The following is a 20221-nucleotide window of genomic DNA, read 5'->3' on the forward strand; positions in this document are numbered from 1 at the left end:
GCTTTTTCCTTGGAAGGAAAGTTATGACCAGCCTAGACAGCATATTAAAAAGCAGAGACATTACTTTGCCAACAAAGGTCCATCTAGTGAAGGCTATGGTTTTTCAGTAGTTGTGTATGGATATGAGAGTTGTACTGTAAAGAAAGCTGAGTACTTAAGAATTGATGCTTTTGAACTGTGGTGTTGGAGAAGACTCTTGAGAGTCCCTTGGACTGCAAGGAGATCCAACCAGTCCATCCTAAAGGAGATCAGTCCTGAGTATTCATTGGAAGGACTGATGTTGAAGCTGTAACTCCAATATTTTGGCCACCTGATGTGAAGGACTGACTCACTGGAAAAGACCCTGATGCTGGGAAAGATTGAAGGAGAAGAGGATGACAGAGGATGAGTTGGTTGGATGGCATCACCAGCTCAATGGACATGAGCTTGGGTAAACTCTGGGAGTTGGTGATGGACAGGGAAGCCTGGCGTGCTGCAGTCCATGGGGTCGCAAAGAGTCGGACACGATTGAGCGACTGAACTGAACTTTCAATGAATATTCAGGATTCATTTCCTTTGGGACTGACTGGTTTGATCTCCTTGTCCAAGGGATTCTCAAGAGTCTTCTCCAGCAGCACAGTTCGAAATTAACCTTTGGAAAGCAACAAATCTTAATGATTTTGATCCAAAGAGAGGGATGGGAGTACATTTTAAGAGCATCCTGTATACCCCAAAATCAACAGAGTCAGCTATCACCTAAACCAGTATTGTCAGTCTTTCTCATTTTAGCCTTTATAGTGGTTGTATAGCTCCTGGAACTCTCAAACATTGCTGGTGGGAATGTAAAATGGGGCAACTACTTCAGAAAACATTTTGGTGGGGACCTCCCTGGTGGCTCAATGGTGAGACATCTGCTTGCCAATGCAGGGGACACAGGTTCAATTGCTGGTCTGGGAAGACTCCACATGCCTCAGGGCAACAAAACCCACGTGTCACAACTACTGAACCCATGAGCCTAGAGCCCAAGTTCTGCAACAAGAGAAGCCACTGCAATAATAAATTTAGAAGGATAAAAATAAACAAACAATGAAAAAAAAGAAAGATAACAGTTTGGCGGTTTCTTATAAAGTTAACATATACTCAGCCTATGATCCAGGTGTTCCCAGAAAAGTGAATATATCTACACTGACCTGTAGATGAATATTCACAGAAGCTCTATTAATAACAGCCCCAAACTGAATACCTGTCAACAGGTAAATGAAGAAACAAAAAAGCAATGAAAGGGAATGAATTACAGATACATGTATTAACATAGATAAAAATCTCAAAAACATATTTGGCAAAAGAAACCAGACAAAAGAGAACTGTACTGTATGATTATACTATGATTTCATTTATGTGAAACTCTAGAAACCACAAATCTCGTCTATAGTGATAGAGCTGACAAGGGTTGCCCAGAGCCAGAGGTTGGGGATGGGAACTGACTGGCAAACGGTGTGAGGGAACCCTTTGGGGTGATTGTTCTGCATCTTCCTTGTAATGGTTGTTACAGGGGTACTATATTTATCAAAATTCATCAAACTGTACAGTTAAAACTGCATTTTATGATAAAAATGAGTTGTTTTAAATTAACCTCAATAAAGTTGTTTTTTTAAAAAGCCTGCAGAACCTATCCCTGTTTTGATCATCTCCCCCATACTCATTGGTAATTACAATGGATTCCATTCCCTACTTGGAGAGTGAGGGTACCCTTGACAGTATTTATTGAGCCATCGCTATGTGCCAGACACTGAGAGCTCTGCGTGGATTAAGCTGTGTAACCCATCAACAACCCCATGTGACATGCATTGCCATGTCAGAGATGAGGGAAGCGAGGCACTGAGAAGTTACTTGCCTAAGACCACGTGATTTGTAAATGACAAAGACAGGACTGCCCCTACACACACAGACTCGAATTGGCTCCTAATAACTCCAATACATTGTCTCCTAATGAATTTTTTTGTATCTACTGAAGAGCTAGCAAATTGAAAAAAAAAAAACAAAACAAAAACAAAGTTTTATTGGGTAACACCAGGTAAAAGGAGGAACATAGAAAATGACTAAGTGTAAGAGCAGAGCAAGGGGTCCCAAACTGGGCAAACACTCTATAGTGTCTCCTAAAATGAACTACTGCCCCCAGCAAACTTATATTTTATTTTGCTGCCTCACTGAAGTCTCTTACGTAAATACACAATTCGAAAAGTTATAAGGAAGAACAGCAGTCCCTTGCTTTTCTTCTCCCCAACCCCAAGCCAATGTCTACTAAGAAGCAGACATTCTCAACTCTGTTTCTCCTGTTATTATCTCCATATTCCCGAGAGTAAGCTATTATTACTCTTTCTTGCCTTCTTGCCCTGGTAGGTATAAAGATTTTACTCTCCTGTACCTTCTCCTCCATTTCTACTTCATCCAACAAAACCATACCACAATTCTTGGTTAAATCAACTATTGCTCTTCAATTTACTTGGACAATGCAAATATTACTCACTGCTAAATGTCTAAGTATTATTCACTCAGTCGTGTCTGACTCTTTGTGACCCCATGGACTGTAGCCCTCCAGGTTCCTCTGTCCATGAGATTCTCCAGGCAAGAATACTGGAGTGGGTTGCTACTTCCTTCTCCAGGGGATCTTTCCAACCCAGGAACTGAACCCAGGTCTCCTGCATTGCAGGCAAACTCTTTACATTCTGAGCCAACAGGAAAGTTAAAATGCCTAGGAAGTCCACTGAAACCAGTCTCTTTCTTATACAATCCTTCATTTTCCTTGGCCTTAGTAATTGCCTTATTTTCATTACTTTGTCAATTGTATTTCTCACATGTTCCAACATACCCATTCCAGTTTCTCCCTGTGATCGTTCTCCTTTCCTCCTGCCCTTATCCGGACTGGGACCTGTCTACGCTGCATAGCAGTCATACTGGACTTTCAAGGTGGACTGCGTGTGGGTTCTCCATTTTCTTTGAAGTTGTTGATACATGGAAGAAATAGCAGTGGTGTTCACTGTGATAATGCTGTTTACTCTGGAAGCTCTTGACTGGAGTCACTTTACATAACTTATTAAAAACATATTTTACATGCATGAGTTCACAAATGTAATCAGACATAATTCAGAAATAGGGATTTCAGAAACCCAGTCCCAGACCCTAGGCTGTTATTTTTTTTCCCCAAACTGTGGCTACTCAAATTTATCTGATTCTTTTTAAAAATTTCAACAGTACCTGAATTCTACAAGTGGAATTTAGAAAAGGCACAGGAACCAGAGGTAAAATTGCCAACATCCACTGGATCAAAGAAAAAGCAAGAGAATTCCAGAAAAACATCTACTTCTGCTGCATTGACTATGCAAAAGCCTTTGACTGTGTGGATTACAACAAACTGTGGAAAATTCTTAGAGAGATGGGAATATCAGACCGTATTACTTGCCTCCTGAAAAGCCTGTATACAGGTCAAGAAACAACAGTTAGAACTAGACATGAAACAATGGACTGGTTCAAAATTGGGAAAGGAGGACATCAAGATTATATAGTTACCCTGTTTCTATGCAGAGTACATCATGTGAAATGCTGGGCTGGATGAATCACAAAATGGAATCAAGATTGCAGGGAGGGAAAAAAAAAGATTGCAGGGAGAAATAACAACCTCAGACATGCAGACGATACCACTCTAATGACAAAGAGCCTCTTGATAAGGGTGAGAGAGTGAAAAAGCTGGCTGAAAACTCCACATTCAAAAAACTAAGATCAAGGCATCCAGTCCTACCACTTCAAGGCAAACAGATGGGGAAAAAGTGCAAACAGTGACAGATTTTATTTTCTTGGGCTCCAAAATCACTGAAGAGGGTGACTGTAGCCACCAAAATAAAAGATGCTTGCTTCTTGGAAGAAAAGTTATGACAAGCCTGGACAGTGTATTAAAAAGCAGAGACATCACTTTACCAACAAAGGTCTATATAGTCAAAGCTATGGTTTTTCTAGTAGTCATGTATGGATGTGAGAGTCAGACCATAAAGAAGGCTGAGCACCGAATAATTCTTTCAAACTGTGGTGCTGGAGAAGACTCTTTTAAGAATCCCTTGGAGAGCAAGATCAAACCAGTCAACCCTAAAGGAAATCAACCCTGAATATTCACTGAAAGGATTGATGCTGAAGCTCTAATACTTTGGTTACCTGATGCCAAGAGCCGACTCACTGGAAAACCCTGATGCTAGGAAAGATTGAAGGCAGAAGTGGGCGACAGCCCCTTCGTAACTTTGATGGTACAAAATTATTGCTTTACATGTGATACACTGTTGTTGACTATGTTGAAAGAGTCCTTATTTTTTGGAGATATTTACTGGAATATTTACGGTTTTAATGAAAAATTACCTAGGCTTTACTTCAAAATAATCCTCTGTGGGGGTGAGGAAGTAGAACACAAGACAAATTGGTTACGTTTATGTTGGTAACTGTTAAAGTTGGGCAATGGGTCCATGGGTGTCCACTATACCACTTTCTCTACTTCTACATTAAAAATTTTTCATAACAACGTTAGATTTTAAAAAATGATTTTTTAGGGTAGGGCAGGGGCAAATGTCTGATATTGACAGATAACTGTAGGAAAATTAGAATACAGTAAGCAAGGATAAACAATGTTTCTTTTGACTTAATGAAGTTATAATGAAGCTATGTTAGTTTCACTATGGCTTTTTACATTACAAATCTTAGCATTTAGCCTTCTAACTTAAAATCTCCCCTCATGGCTATCTCAACTGAGATGTTAGGTAAAGTAGCTGTAACAACACGGAGAAGGCAATGGCAGCCCACTCCAGTACTCTTGCCTGGAAAATCCCATGGATGGAGGAGCCTGGAAGGCTGCAGTCCATGGGGTCGCGAAGAGTCGGACACGACTGAGAGACTTCACTTTCACTTTTCACTTTCATACATTGGAAAAGGAAATGGCAACCCACTCCAGTGTTCTTGCCTGGAGAATCCCAGGGGCAGAGCCTGGTAGGCTGCCGTCTATGGGGTCACACAGAGTTGGACACGACTGAAGCGACTTAGCAGCAGCAGCTGTAACAACGAGGTTTTCTTTCTTTAGTGTTTGGTTTAACAACTAGATTTACTGAGCACTGACTCTGTAGCCAAGCGCTGGTTAAGTGCTCTCTGTGAATTAATAATACTGGATATAAGCCTGGATGATTGGCAATACACCTTTATCTTATACATTGTACCTTTCCCTATCTAAAGACTGGCACCATGCCCATTTTATAAATGAAAAAACTAAGGCTACATATTTGCCTAAGGTTACAAAAGTAGCAAGTAGTAGATCTGAGATCAGAATGCAGACAGTTTGGCATAAGAGTGTACATTCTTAACCATACCATTGTAACGGCTCATGACTTTAGTCACACACACGCACCCTTTCAATCTGAGTCAAGAGACTTAGTGTTGGTTGTCTTCAGTCAGTCAGGTGGATGTAAAGTCACTTTGAAAATCTAAGACTGCCTTTCCCACCTGTAAAGTTAGAGGACTAGTCTCAACAGTAATTTCCTAACAATGTGGAAGGGCATACGAGAGTGAGGGTGCTGGTGGTTAAGAAGCTAGCTTGGCAAGGATCCTTGGGCCATTTCAATCAGAGTAAAGACTTTTTTGGAAAACAAATTATTCTGCTAGAAGTTAAGGTGTGAAAAGTCTTTGGTACTGTAACAAAAGTTTCTTGGAGCCAATGGATTCCAAGCAGTCTGGCATCAGGAAATCCTTGGAATCCTCTCCATGTACGTGTGAAGTATATGCATTACACAGACGTAGATTTCTAGGGAAGGAGAGTCAAGGCTTTTGTTAAATACATGAAGTAGCCGATGATTCCATACAGGATTTAGGACATATGAAATCGCTCTTTAGTTTTATACTCTTGGAGGAAACTAGCCATCAGTTTTTGAGAAAACCTGAATTTCCTAATTAAGCGCCAAATGTTATTAGATAACAATGAATAAGAAATGGGGTTTCTCAGGTGGTGCAGTGGTAAAGAATTCACCTGCCAATGCAAGAGACACAAGAGACCTGGGTTCAGTTCCTGGGTCAGGAAAATCCTCTGGAGTAGGAAATAGCAACCCATTCCAGCATCCTTGCCTGGAAAATTCCAAGGACAGAGGAGCCTGGTGGACCATAGTCCACGGGAGACCCAACTGAGTAACTGAGCACAGAGCACATAGAATAAGACGTATTAAAAGTACTGACAGCCTGATAAACTGTGGACCTTCAGTTGTCACTTGAAATTTGCTCTACTGAACCTACAGTTAGAGTAAAATATCTCATTTGGAACTAACCTGTATCTGACACACAGTATGTTTAAAATTCTTTTCAGTTACAGACTTAAACCAAGGAAAAGCCCAATCACTATGTATATATAAAGTATTTATTTTTATGCACATATTTACCTACAAAATTTACAGGAAATAAAACAATGAAGAATATATAGAATACCCTCTTAAGACTTAGTAGGAGCAGAGGGTTTATTGCTGCAGTTCAAAGAATAAAATTTTATACATGTGAAAGACAAGATGAACACATTTAAGATAAATGGCAGCCTTGTTAAAAATTTTTTGTCCTGTCTTTGAATTTTCAGCTTTACATTAAATGAAATTAAAAAGATTGCTCATGAAATAATTTAAACCTTTTCAAAATCTTCTAATAAACAGGTAAAAGGCACCTCCAGTTCTTTAAAATATTTACAGCAATCCCAATAGTTTAATCTTAAGGGTTATTATAGTACATGTGGCTAATATGCATACACAGTATGTCATTAACACTCTCTAAACAGTGAGAATTTTAGACTCTAGTTTGTGGCACTGCTCCCAAGTGATCCCGCGATGGAGTGGATGACCAATCACACCTGCACAATACTAGTTTAACAGCATGTCCACCACAGCATAAAATCCAATAATCTAAAACAAGGACTGTCAAATTCCCAGACAATGTGTAATTTATAACTAAATTTGTCTACTCAGAAGCCTTTGGAGTGTTCTTAAAATCATTTAAAAAAATATAAAGTATATTTAGCATTAAATGAAAACAATGAACCTGGAAAATAGCACTACAGTGGCTGAAATTCACTATCTGGTTTAACGAAAACTGTTTCTCAAAACATCTACAATTTCTTACAACATAATGGAGATGAATTTTCCTTAGCCTAAGCTCAATCTGCTGTTTTTCCTGCATTGTGATTAAAAGAGGAGTACAGAGTAAAAGGCACAGCTATAAATAATAGCCGGTTTTAAAGAGCTGTGGAGATGGCAAGCGGATGTTCTTGAAATACCGGTGCAGGAGAACGATGTCCACATAACATTTCCTCTTTAACATTGGCATTGACTGGCTATTTACAGTAGTTTGCAAAAATACATTATAAAAACTGGATGAGGTTCTGTTTCTAAGTTTAACTTAGTAACATGTTACATACATACTTCATCTGCAAAAATCTTCGCAGGATGTGAAGTACTAAAGTGACACTGATGCTGAAAACACAGATAATCAAAGGTACCACAGCACTGACAATGAGGGTCATCATCACGAAGACCATCTGGGTAAATATTGCACCTTTCTTGTCCGCTGTTGCTCTGACAGTCACATGTCCAACTGCAAAAGGAGTCTTTTATGGCTTTTTGCTGTTATCACTTTTTGAAGAAAGGTTGTTTTAAGTCCCAAAACCATGAGTGTAGATTGTCATTGAACATGAGGCCTAGGTTTCAAAATTAGCTTTCCTGTCTGTAAAAATGAAAAGAAAACAAGGTTAAAAATATATATATATATATATACAGTTCTATTAAAAGTATCACCACTTTCCTAAAAGCCTTATAAGGCATCAGAACACCCTGCTATATTTAGTCAAGATTAAGCAATTAATAATTATATCTTCCAAGTGTTCTTTGTATAGAATTTTCTTCTAAAATCTTTAGTACTTTAAAACACACACATACAATCTTCCTGAAAATCAGTCAACCAACCCATTGGATAAAATAAAATCCAGACTTGTATAGGCTAATTTATGCTCCTTACCAAGTGGAGTCTATAAAACATAAATAAAACTGTATATCTGAACAAAAACTTGTCCCATTTTCTAACATCAAAACTTTAATTTCCTCAAGTTAAAATGCAAACCTAAGGTTGGAATGATAGATATTCATATGCTGTTGGTATTCAATGCACATGGATACAACTCTTCTGTATCCATGTGCAGATGGATACAGTAGGGCCAGTGTCATATTTATCGAAAAAAAAAAAAAGTACATACCATATAATCCAAAGAATTTCATTTCTAGGAACTTATCTGAAGAGATGCAAGTGTAAGGACGCACATTTAAGTCCTATTCTTTCATTCAGGATTTACTGAGTGCTTATCATGTGCCAGGCCTCAAGAGACGTTAAAGACCCAGTAACAAACGAGTTTCCTGTCCTCATGGAGCTCGTTCTAATGAAGTATGCACAACATATACAACATGAAAGTGTGGATGGAATTATGATGCATCCACAAAGCGGAGCACTATGTAATTAAACAAAGTGGACGACGTTAACTGAGACCATGCAAATAAACAAGAAAAACAGGCCCAAGACCTTGTATACAGTTAATGTCTAATATATGGCAGCTCTGAAATCCTAACACTGGGTCAAAGAGCAGAACTGAAAACGCTGTAACACTGTTTAGAGGTTCTTTACTCATAAACTTGATTATAACATCTTTCCCTTATAAGCACATGGGATATACAATAAAACATAAAACATGGTGATTATCTTTGGTTGCAAAGTTCTAGGTCAAAAGTGTTATCAGGATTCTGGCTCCCTCTCAAGTCTTACTTTCTCTTAATTTTTGGTAATACTTTTATATCTTGGTAGAACTTTGATACTAAGTTTTCTACTGTTTTACTGGGGTGTAATTCATATAAAATTGTTAAGTTCTGACAAATGTATAGACCCAAGTTGCCACCTCTGAAGGAAAGCTACAGAACATCACCACCACTTAGAAAGTTCCTCCATGCTTCTTTCTGAGGTCAATGGAACCTGAGCTCCGACATAACTGCTCACCACAGATTAACCTGCCTGTCTCCGACCTGTAAATAAATAGAATCACACAGTGTGTGTTCTTTCGCTTCTACTTCTTTCACTCAGTGTGTTTTTGAAACTCACCAATGCTACTATGTTTCAGCACTTTTGTTATCTTTTTAACCTGCTATTATAAGATGTGTAGTATTCCACTGTATAAAAATACCATGGATTTAATTAAAAGTTCTAACAAGACAAGCCAAAGTCATCCTTTCCATTTACCTCAAATTCTAGTCCTCTTAGAGAAGAAAACGGTTTCAGCATGAATTCTTACATACTGTCTTTTAAATGGATTTATATTCACATATATGAATAAAAATTTGGTGCTTCTAACATGCTAATGAAGCGTTTCATTTCTAAATAACCTGATGATGGGGAAGGTGGGCAGGGGTACACATAAGAACGGCCATGAAAACAAAAAAGAATGGCCAAGAGCTGATTTACTGTTGACACCGGTCGAGGATAAATGAAGTTCATTTAGCTCTTCTCTTTGCCTTCTTATGTTTGGAAATTTCCCTAATTAAAACTTAAAAAAAAAAAGCACCAAACTGAGCATACTGTTTGTTAATTTACTTCTTGCTCCTAACATTGTCTTGGATGCTTCCACGTCTGTATTTACAGATTTACTTCTGATTTCCTATGATATGGTTTTACAACAGCCTATTTCAACACTCCCTTGTTGAGACACAAAAATTATTTCCATTTTTTTTTTTTTCACTACTAAGGATGTTATAATGAACAACCCTGTGTACCTGTGGGATGGTACCCCCAACCAGGGTAGGAGAAGAAAAGCAGAATGGTCAGGTCATGAGGCAAGCACATACTACATTTTATAAGAATGACGAAAACTATCCTTCAAAAAGGGCTTCCCTGGTGGCTCAGATGGTAAAGTTATCTATCTAAAATGCAGGAGACCTGGGTTTTGGGTTCAATCGCTGGGTCAAGAAGATTCCCTGGCAAGAGAAATGGCAACCTACTGTATCAATGTATATTCCCAACAAGCGGCGTGTGGCTGCATCATTTCACCACAATACTAGTTATAAAGTATTTAATTTTCACTAATCAGTTCATTTATAAATGAACTGTTTAACTCTGCACGTCCTCCATGATAAACGAGGCTGTCCAGTCTTCACCTTTATCCATCTGTATTTCCACTTGTGTGATATGACTTAACCTTTTCCCATTTTAAAAATGTACTATTTGTCTTTTTATTATTGATTTTTAATGAGTCTTCAAATATCGTGGATACTATCCTCTACATTCTCTTTCACTGATCCAGTTGTTCTCCTGCCCTAAAATTTTTTTGGCCTTTTATTCTAATTTTCTATACTGGGTGGGTATTACTAACTAGTTTTTTAAGTTGAAGGTAAAAATGCTTTTTATAAATAAAATCAATATTGTGACATATTCTCATCATACTGATATGTGATTAAAAAAAAAAAGAACGGCAGGTTCATACGTCTATAGTCTATCAATTAATCTATTCCTCGATTTAAAACCCTGTATACACAACAGCATGAGACAAGTAACAGTAGTTTATAAACCCAACTCCCAGCGAGTCATTTTTGGCCAATAATGACCACTGTATTTCATTGAAGCTAAGACAGCTTCAGTTAGAAGATGCATCATGACTTTATGTCATTAAGACAGATTATACTCTCTATCAATTTAACTATTAGACACCACTGATTATTAGATGTATCTCAATTTTCAGGGATGTTACAGTATTTTTTAAAAAAAGTGTCTTCGAATCAATGCTACAATGAATATTCTCCCTATTAATTCCATTGAGACAAATTATTTTTAACACTTTTTTCACTTAAACCAAAGAACTTCAGTCCTTTCACATACTGTCTACAGTTTTCTAATGAAAATACTTACATCATCACAAGACATGTTGTATTCTGCTAACACAGTTCGACATCGAGCAGCTATACTGAATAAATACGGTCAAAGGAAAATTTGTATTTCAAAAGTAAGCTTTTAACAACACCAGAGAGGTGCTTTAGTTTAGTTCCGAGAATAAAATTCAATTCATGATAAAGGATACATTGATGGTGCAACTACTCTCTTGTGAATCCCAGCGAAGAATAAGCCTATTAGAGTGATACAGCTAATGGTGAAAAATGGATGGTTCCATAATGATGTGAAGAAGGACACCTGTCAAAAGAAGAGTTTGAAACATAAAAATGTTAAAAATCTTAGAACAGTATTGATTCCTACTTCTTTACTTGTGCATGAATACATGTAACATTTAATTCTCTAAAGTATGAGAATTTGCTGAGTTCCCTGGTAGCTTTTGGCCTTTCACTGCCATGGCCTGGGTTTGATCCCTAGTCAGGGAACTGCTCCTTGGAAGAAAAGCTATGGCAAACCTAGACTGTATACAAGAGCAGAGACATCACTTTGCTGACAAAGGCCCATATAGTCAAAGCTATGGTTTTTCCCATAATCATGCCTGGATGTGAGAGTTGGACCATAAAGAAGAATCAATGTTTTTGAATTGTGGTGCTGGAGGAGACTCCTGAGAGTTAGCTGGACAAGGAGGAGACCAATCCAGTCAATCTTACAGGAAATCAACCCTGAATATTCACTGGAAGGACTGATGCTGGAGCTGAAGCTCCAATACTTTGACCATCTAATGCAAAGAGCCAACGCAATGGAAAAGACCCAGAGGTTCGGAAAGACTGGAGGGCAGGAGGAGAAGGGGTAACAGAGGATGAGATGGTTGGATGGCATCACCAACTCAATGGACATGAGTCTGCGCAAACTCTGGAAGACAGTGAAGGACAGCTAAGCCTGGCATGCTGCAGTCCGTGGTCAGAGATAACAGCCACTGAACAAGAACAAGAGGGAACTGGGATCCCATAAGCTACGAGGCAAGGCAAAAAAAAGGGAATTTGAAGACTTTCCCAAATCCCAGTTCTTCATATTGCTAGCTACACAAATTAATGTCTGTTTTAAATCTTCAATGCAGCAAAACAATATAGTAATATTCCCTCCATTCATTTCAAATGCTTCAACCATTACAAATTCAATTCTATAATTTAAAAAAATGCCCTTCTGACAATATTTACTGAACCCTTCCTAGTGAGAAGTAATTTAAAAAGCGTAAGACTACAAGTTCCGTGGACTTCCCAGGCGGTCCAGTGGTTAAGACTCCATGCTCCCAGAGAAGGGGGCTTTGATCTCTGGTTAGGAAAGATTCCACATGCCATGTGCCATGGCCAAAAAGAAAAAAGCTCTGCAGGAGGAGGGACACTGTCCTGGGCGCGGCATTGCTATTTTCCCAACGCCTGAAACAGGCCTTGGCAAATATTGGCGCTCAGGGGCTTCCCCAGCGGCTCAGCGGGTAAAGAATCAGGATAGCCTGCAATGCAGGATCCACAGGAGACAGGGATTCAGTTGCTGGGCTGGGCAGATCCCCTGGAGGAGGAAAATGGCAATTCACCCCAGTAATCTTGCCTGGGAAATCCCATGGACAGAGGAGCCTGGCGGGCTATAGTCCAAAAGGCTGTAAAGAAGTGCACACAACTGAGCAACCACCCAGGCAAACACAGGTGCTCAATAAATATTGTTGAATGAATGGAGATGAAGCCTCTAATCTCAATGAAACACAGGTCAGACAGGATCTAATTATCTCCCCTGTTAAAAAGCAGAAGTGAGCAAACTGCATACACAACCTGGTCTCAGTCTAATCACTACCATTTTCCTTTTCTCTCTTCACCTGGCTAGCTCCTACATATCCTTACAAGACTCAGTTTCAGCATCACCCTTTCTTTATGAAAGAGACAAAACATGAGTTTGGTTTTGAAGTTACTAGATTTAGATGGCCACAGCACATTCCAAGAGAGAATAATTAGTAGCTATCCATAAAAAACTACAGTTCAAGAGAAACAAAGGGCTAATTTCAGATATGAGCATAATCAGATGGCAGAAAAAAACACAGAACCATCCACAATTCTGAGACTATGTAGAAGGACAAGGGAACAGGATCCAGAATGGCACTGAAGCCAGACTACTGGGAATCAGAATGCAGATGGAGAAGGCAAGTATTTAGAGTCGAGAAAAAGAAATCAAGTGGACTAGAAACTAAATGGGAGTAACAGAATCAAACTAAGGGCATCTGTGCTCCACTCTCATACTAAGATGTGTGTACGTGTTTCAAAACAGAGAACTAAACTTAAGGAAGAACAGGGGCCTCGCATGGTACTGGTTAAATAAACTTGTCAAGTGAAGAGATGACAGGCTGAAAACATCAGGAAGGAGATGGCTCCCAGAAGGATGGGCTCTTGAAGCAAGATTAATATTCTAGAGTAATGTCTTCTTAAACCCTTGAGGACAGTTCAATTCCCACAGGCTAGCTGTGTTTTATGAGCCCTGCACAATATTAGCACATACAGTGTTTTAATTTTAATTAGGTCAGCATCCGCCTTCTCTCCTCCATGGCAACAATCAACTGCATCCAAGTAATGGTTTCCTCCTTTAGTTTAGGCACTCCTGTACTTTCCAGCTTGCCACATTCCCTCTCCCCTGTGTTCCTCCAGCCAGCCACTGGCTTCGAGTTTGCAACTCTTCTTACAGACACAATTGCTGTTTATTAACTCTTGTCAGGTTTGAAGTTATTAAATACTGAAATATAGAGTTGACATTTAGGCTAATAGTTACATTCTCACCTAATTTAGAGAATTATATTAACTACACAATTTTGAGCCTATTTCATATTATATTTAATTCTATCTTTTATTAAGATGTCAACTAGCTGAAATCAGCTTATGTTTTTCCCAATTAGAAGTCAGATTCATTTCCCAAGACAGACCTTTTTCTTGCCAGTCTCTTTCACTCTTCCTCCAAGGATGAGTACCAGCTATAAAGGGACACACAGGAGGATTTCTTATCCATTATAAAAACTCCTCTATTAACGTGAAATCCCATCACCAACCTCCCCTGCTCCTATTCTTTTGTGTTTCCACCTCAGTGGATAAAGTCAAGAGAGATTACATGGTAAATAACCCCCTGGTTATCTGAACTGAAATTTAGACTGCTGACAAAAGTCTTATTATTGAGTTTTTCTTCTATATAACTTAAAGGTTGTAAATAAAGCTACTGGAAATAGTTTGTCTAGTTATAGTTTAAAAGGGGAAGTAAGGTTAATTTTGTGAAAATTATAGTATCATTAATACCTAAAGAAAACTGAACTGGGAGAAAAGAAACTTCACTGAAAAACTGAAGATGATTATTTCCTCTAACAAAAAAGCTCAAAGTTTTAAATTAAGGCACAAGTTGGTAGAAAGAGGTAGAAATTTCAGAAACATGCTATCATGTTTCATCGAAGGATGCTTCAAGAAATAACATTATGAAATCTGTTATTGCATTTGGCACAGCGATATTCTTAGACAGTGTCCAATGGGAGATCTCTCAATGTCTCCTATATTAAACTTCATGCAGAATTTTTTTTTTTTAAAGATAAAATGAAGTTGAAAAAGAAGGGCTTTGACAGTTTAGGGAATTTACACATGTGTTCTCTTCATGATGAAAACCATGGAACTGGCAGTGACTTCAATTCAGTTCAGTTCAGTTGCTCAGTCGTGTACGACTCTTTGCGACCCCATGAATCGCAGCATGCCAGGCCTCCCTGTCCATCACCAGCTACCAGAGTTTACTCAACTCATGTCCATAGAGTCAGTGATGCCATCCAGCTATCTCATCCTCTGTCGTCCCTTTCTCCTCCTGCCCCCAATTCCTCCCAGCATCAGAGTCTTTTCCAATGAGTCAACTCTTCGCGTGAAGTGGCCAAAGTATTGGAGTTTCATTCAGCTTTAGCATCAGTCCTTTCAAAGAACACCCAGGACTGATCTCCTTTAGAATGGACTGGTTGGATCTCCTTGCAGTCCAAGGAACTCTCAAGAGTCTTCTCCAACACCACAGTTCAAAAGTATCAATTCTTTGGCGTTCAGCTTTCTTCACAGTCCAACTCTCACATCCATACAAGACCACTGGAAAAACCATAGCCTTGACTCAACAGATCTTAGTTGGCAAAGTAATGTCTCTGCTTTTTAATACGCTGTCTAGGTTGGTCATAACTTTCTTTTCAAGGAGTAAGCATCTTTTAATTTCATGGCTGCAGTCACCATTTGCAGTGATTTTGGAGCCCCCCCAAAATAAAGTCTGACACTGTTTCCACTGTTTCCCCATCTATCTCCCATGAAATGATGGGACCAGATGCCATGATCTTAGTTTTCTGAATGTTGAGCTTTAAGCCTACTTTTTCACTCTCCTCTTTCACTTTCATCAAGAGGCTTTTTAGTTCCTCTTCACGTTCTGTCATAAGGGTGCTGTGTGATTTCAGAGACCCTGGCAATTATGCTGGCCCAGACGGTCTATGGTATTAGTGACCAGGTTTCCATCCTGGGTCTGACATCCTCCTGTTTTTTTCTAGTCTTGGCCGCTTAGTACACTTATATCTACTATTTAATCATAATGCTGACTGCAAAGTTGTCTCAAATGCTTTACGGGGTGAGAAAAGGCATTAACAAAAGTAACTCATAGAAGAAAATGTTGCTGTATAGTTTTTAAAAGTTGGTACTGATGACACTACATGAACAAAATAAAATATAGTGTTTACACTGAAATATGTAATAGTGAGATACATAACAACTGCACACAAGTTCAGAAATGAAAAGTAATATAAGTAGTATTTCTGAGACCTTTTTCTCTGCAAAGATACTTGACCCGCAATAGCCAGCCAAAGTTTTTTTCAAGCAAATTAATATAAGGCATCTTTTTAACATGATTAATATCACTACTAGTACTAATAGGTAGCATTTGATTAATACTTTACAAAAAACAAAGCACTGCTATAGCCATTGTCTCACTTAATCTACGAAAGATTTAAATCAAAACTTCTACCTTTTGTGTCTCGGGATCTATTAACCAGTTCCAGGCACCAGTAGCTGTACAGACAGATACCACTATAAGAAGCACTGATGAAAGATAAACACGAAATTAGTAAGGAAATAAGCCATTACTGTGATACTACTACCAGTTCTTAAACAACAGCCAGAGGGTGCAGCACTGCATGAAACGGAAAATGTGCTCTGCTCAGGAAGTAGGGAGACTTGCCTCAAGACCTTGGGGAATTCTCCAAAACAATGCGATCCTTAGTAACTGAGGCCGATACTGTCCCCCTGAATTCTTTAGTCAGTGTTTCTATAGATTTATGAAATTAAAAGCAGTAAGAACCAAGGTGGTAAAACTTTAATGTAAATTTCTGTTCTGTGCTTTACGCTTGCTGCAGATTCAAAACAAAAAACACTCCCCACCAAAACCTCAGTTTTTAATGTAAACAAACCAAACAAAGACTCTTTTATGAATACACTGAGAACTTGGCCTAAAGAATTTTGCCTTGCAGACAACCGCCTGTTGTTGAATTAAACAAAGGTCAGTGTTAGGAGTGTGGAGCACACCAATCAGTATCAGATTTTCTTTAAGGGACTTAAGGAAAGTTGGGGTAGAATCACTGACAGTACAAGTTTGAAAGATTCTTTCTCCTCATTAAGGTAGAATTATTTTAGAAATTCTAGATAGAGCATAAGTAAAACTTGAGAATAAATAATATTACTAAAGTACTATTATACTATTAAAAATAATACAGGGGCACCAAGACCTAGTTAATGTTCTAGAGACCAAGACAGTTACTTTCTTTCAATTGGGATGCAAACATTTTTAAAATTTACAGATCAAGCTTCAAAGAGCAACAAAAATAATGCAAAACCTTAATTATCTAGAACCTCTGGTGATGCACTTTTAGAAGAGGCAAATCATAGAAAAACAATCTCATTTGAGTTATTTAATAATACTCAAAATTTCAAATTTATGCTCTCAGCTCAGAACAGATTAAACTCAGTTTCTTACATTTCTATATTTCCAATAAGAAATATACTAAAGTATACAGATTTTTCTTTTCTTGAAGCAAAATCATAATTAAACCCACCAGACAGGACCTTATACGCATGGGTATACTAAACAAGCTGATGTTGTTTATATGGAAGCACTGAGACAGTGAACCAGAGAAAAAGTGTACTCATTATATTACATTTGATAATCCTATATATTTAAAAAGATTCCCAAGTAACAGTGAAATAAGGTTTTCGGGATAATTCCTAGGTAAACGGGAGAGCTTGAGAAAAATCATTACTACTCGTGAATTCTGACCAATCAGAATTCCTGTAACGTATGATTAGCACTTTGCAAACAGATTTAATAAAAATTACACAAAAAATCCTGACATAGGGAAAGACCCCTGACTCCAGCAGTTCTCTTCAGTTCAGTCCTAACAACTGAATCGTACTTCAAAATAAAGTATGTCCTTCTCGGGCTTCCCTTGTGGCTCATCTGAAGAGTCTGCCTGCAATGTGGGAGACCTGGGTGCGATCCCTGGGTTGGGAAGATCCCCCGGAGAAGGGAAAGGCCATCCACTCTAGTATTCTGGCCTGGAGAAGTCCATCGACTATAACAGAGACCGTGGGGTCCCAAAGAGTGGGACACAACTGAGCGATTTTCACTTTTCACTCTTCTTGGAAAAAATTAAACTTCAGCAATGAACAGCCAAGAAATTAAGACTCTCCCAACATAAGTTAACAAAGCATTTTGTTTACTGATCTTATCACTTATATATTTGTCTACATTTCCTATTTCCTATGTATTTCAATGGGGCAGTAACTACAATTCTTTCAAGTCACATTTTACAGTATTGTTGAATATCACTTCCTTTAACAAACTTTACTTCAATAGTTTATAGGCAAAATTGTAAAACTGCTAACAAGACTACTGAAATTTTCATTACGTGTTCTGGTAACCAGATTTGCCATATATGCCTAACAAAATATATGTATTTTAATATAAACATAAAAAGTCAACCACACAAAATAAGACTATCTTTTTAGGGTTGTCGGTTTTTTTCCTTAAAATTTCTTTAAAATGCCGTTATTTACAATATTAAATAGATCTAGAACTGTCAAAACAAAAGGGAAATTATGGTTTAATAAAGCAAGCATATGTTTGTTCTTAAGCAAGCATTTGTTAATCAAAAGTTTTAGGTGAAAGCAAATCACTGCTAGGCAAAATAAAAGTATGAACTGTCAGCTTATTTTCCCTTAAAAAAAATGTCCAAGCACTTACTTCTCCAACGGCCAGTGGCAGGTTGCAAACAATGAATATATTCAGTAAGTCTCCTCTCGAAAGCCTTGAGATCTAGGTAAAAAGATTTCAATTTTGAAATTAGCCACTCTTACTAGTCTCATTTATTACAATGAATTTTAGATACTCTAACTGCTTCAGGTCTTGCATACTGACTTACATGTTTACTTTTTTTTAAATTTGCACTGTTTACTTCTTTACTATGATAGCTTTACGCACTTGACAGAAACACTAGGTTTCTTTAGTTCCAATTTCACATAAAATGGTATGTGGAAAATCAGCAGCTGCCTCAGTCGGCGCCAAAAGCTAGAAATTTGGGGTTGCAAATAAAGAATCAAAATCAAGTAGAGTTTTAACTCTGCTGGAATCAAGAACTCCGTATTAGGATAATGTCTTACCTAGGACCAAAGTCTCGATGCCCTTATGTTTAATTAAGTTACGCTTTCAGTCTGCTCTTACTGGACTTCTGATACAGCTAACGGATGGGTAATGGAAAGACTCTCCTTTCCAGCCTCCCAAGAGCTTACAGATGATCTATGTGGCATTTCTGGAGCGCCGACGCCTGGTTCTACAAGACACGGGCGTTCAAGGTGTTCCCTCTGAATGAGCAAGGTAAGGTATCATTTTCAGTTGCGCCTTTCAAACTTTAAAAAGGAGACCAAGAAGCACTCCCTTACCCCGGCAGTTACCAAAAACCAAGGCAGGAATTAGGGATACAACTCTTATCGACTATTGGAAAAAAATAAAGTGAGTTAGCACCCTACAAGGCACAAAGTACAACGGTTTGCTAACGAGTAAGAGAGAAGTAACCGGGCGAGAAGCTCCCTGGTCCACGCACGGGGAACGGGGGGGAGCTGACGCAGCGCCTCTCCAGCGCCGGCGGAGGCCAGGCGCGCCGGAAGCAGCGCCTGGCCGTGTCCGGCCGCCCCTTGGCCCCTGGGCCGGCCCCCGCGCCCCCAGCTTCGGGCCCCGTCAGTCCATCCTTCGCGGCCTCCTCTCCCGACCAGGTTTCCACGATTCCGGCGCCTCTAGAGCCCCAGAGCTTCCGGGAGGAATTAGGGAAGGGCCCAGGAAGCGTACCCTACCTTCCGCCTGCTCCAGCGAGTTCATGTCGGGCGGCAGCTCCGGTCACCGGCGCGGCCCCGTCCGCATCTCAGCTCCGCGGTCCCTGCCCGGCTCGCAGCGCCAACTCCCACCTCTAACCGCTTCCCTCCGCCCCTCTTCTTGGCACCTCCCCTTGACTAGACCCGCTACGCTCATTGGACGTTTCCGCCAGACCCTGTAACTAAGACGGTTTTCTACTGGCTAGTTCCCCACGGTCCTCGGGCACTGGCGTTGGACGGTCAGCCAGAGGGACCAAGAGTTGTCGGCGGCTGAGTTGGCGTGACCCTAGCGCCGCCTCCTGCCCTGGGGAGGAACTGCAGCCTGTCCCGTAAAGTTCATTCATTAGGTGTGTGTACAATTCCTAGTTTCCTGCTTGGTTCTTTCATTACTTAAATAAGCCTGGCGTGCCGCAGTCCATGGGGTCGCCAAGAGTCGGATACGACTGAGCGACTGAACGACGACGAACCCTTTAAGTACACATTTCTCCCTTGGTTATATTTTCTCATGTCATCCAATTTTCATAAATCATAAAATGAGCAAAGTGTTCTGGAACTTATACAAAAAAAAATCTGTAAGGCATTGACTACATTTATATTTGATTAAAACGCTTTCTTGCTCCTTTCCTTGTGGTCACTCATTCATTCAAGAACTATTGCATGTCTGGTAGGCACTGTATTTATGAGGGATGCAGTTTAGCAAGATAGACGAGGTTCCCATCCTCGAAATGAAAGTGTTACAGCAGACAGTAAACACGCACATAGGTCATTAATTTCAGATGAGCTTGGTTCTGTGGAGGAAGTAACAGGGTAATAGGATACAATGAGAGAAGAGC

At 39.3% G+C, this 20221-nt stretch overlaps 1 protein-coding gene across 1 annotated transcript; it reads right to left on the bottom strand.

The window, feature by feature from the left end:
• On the bottom strand, positions 6392 to 19524 carry CNEP1R1 (CTD nuclear envelope phosphatase 1 regulatory subunit 1). The gene is made up of 6 exons (XM_018061953.1): positions 19371 to 19524; positions 18268 to 18339; positions 15997 to 16070; positions 11138 to 11247; positions 10969 to 11023; positions 6392 to 7755 (listed from the first exon to the last, which is right to left on the bottom strand). The coding sequence occupies exons 1-6, from the start codon at positions 19393 to 19395 to the stop codon at positions 7714 to 7716; spliced, it is 378 nt and encodes a 125-aa protein (XP_017917442.1). The 5' UTR covers positions 19396 to 19524; the 3' UTR covers positions 6392 to 7713.

The sequence above is a fragment of the Capra hircus genome, chromosome 18, assembly GCF_001704415.2.
Source record: "Capra hircus breed San Clemente chromosome 18, ASM170441v1, whole genome shotgun sequence".
Taxonomy (NCBI): domain Eukaryota; kingdom Metazoa; phylum Chordata; class Mammalia; order Artiodactyla; family Bovidae; genus Capra; species Capra hircus.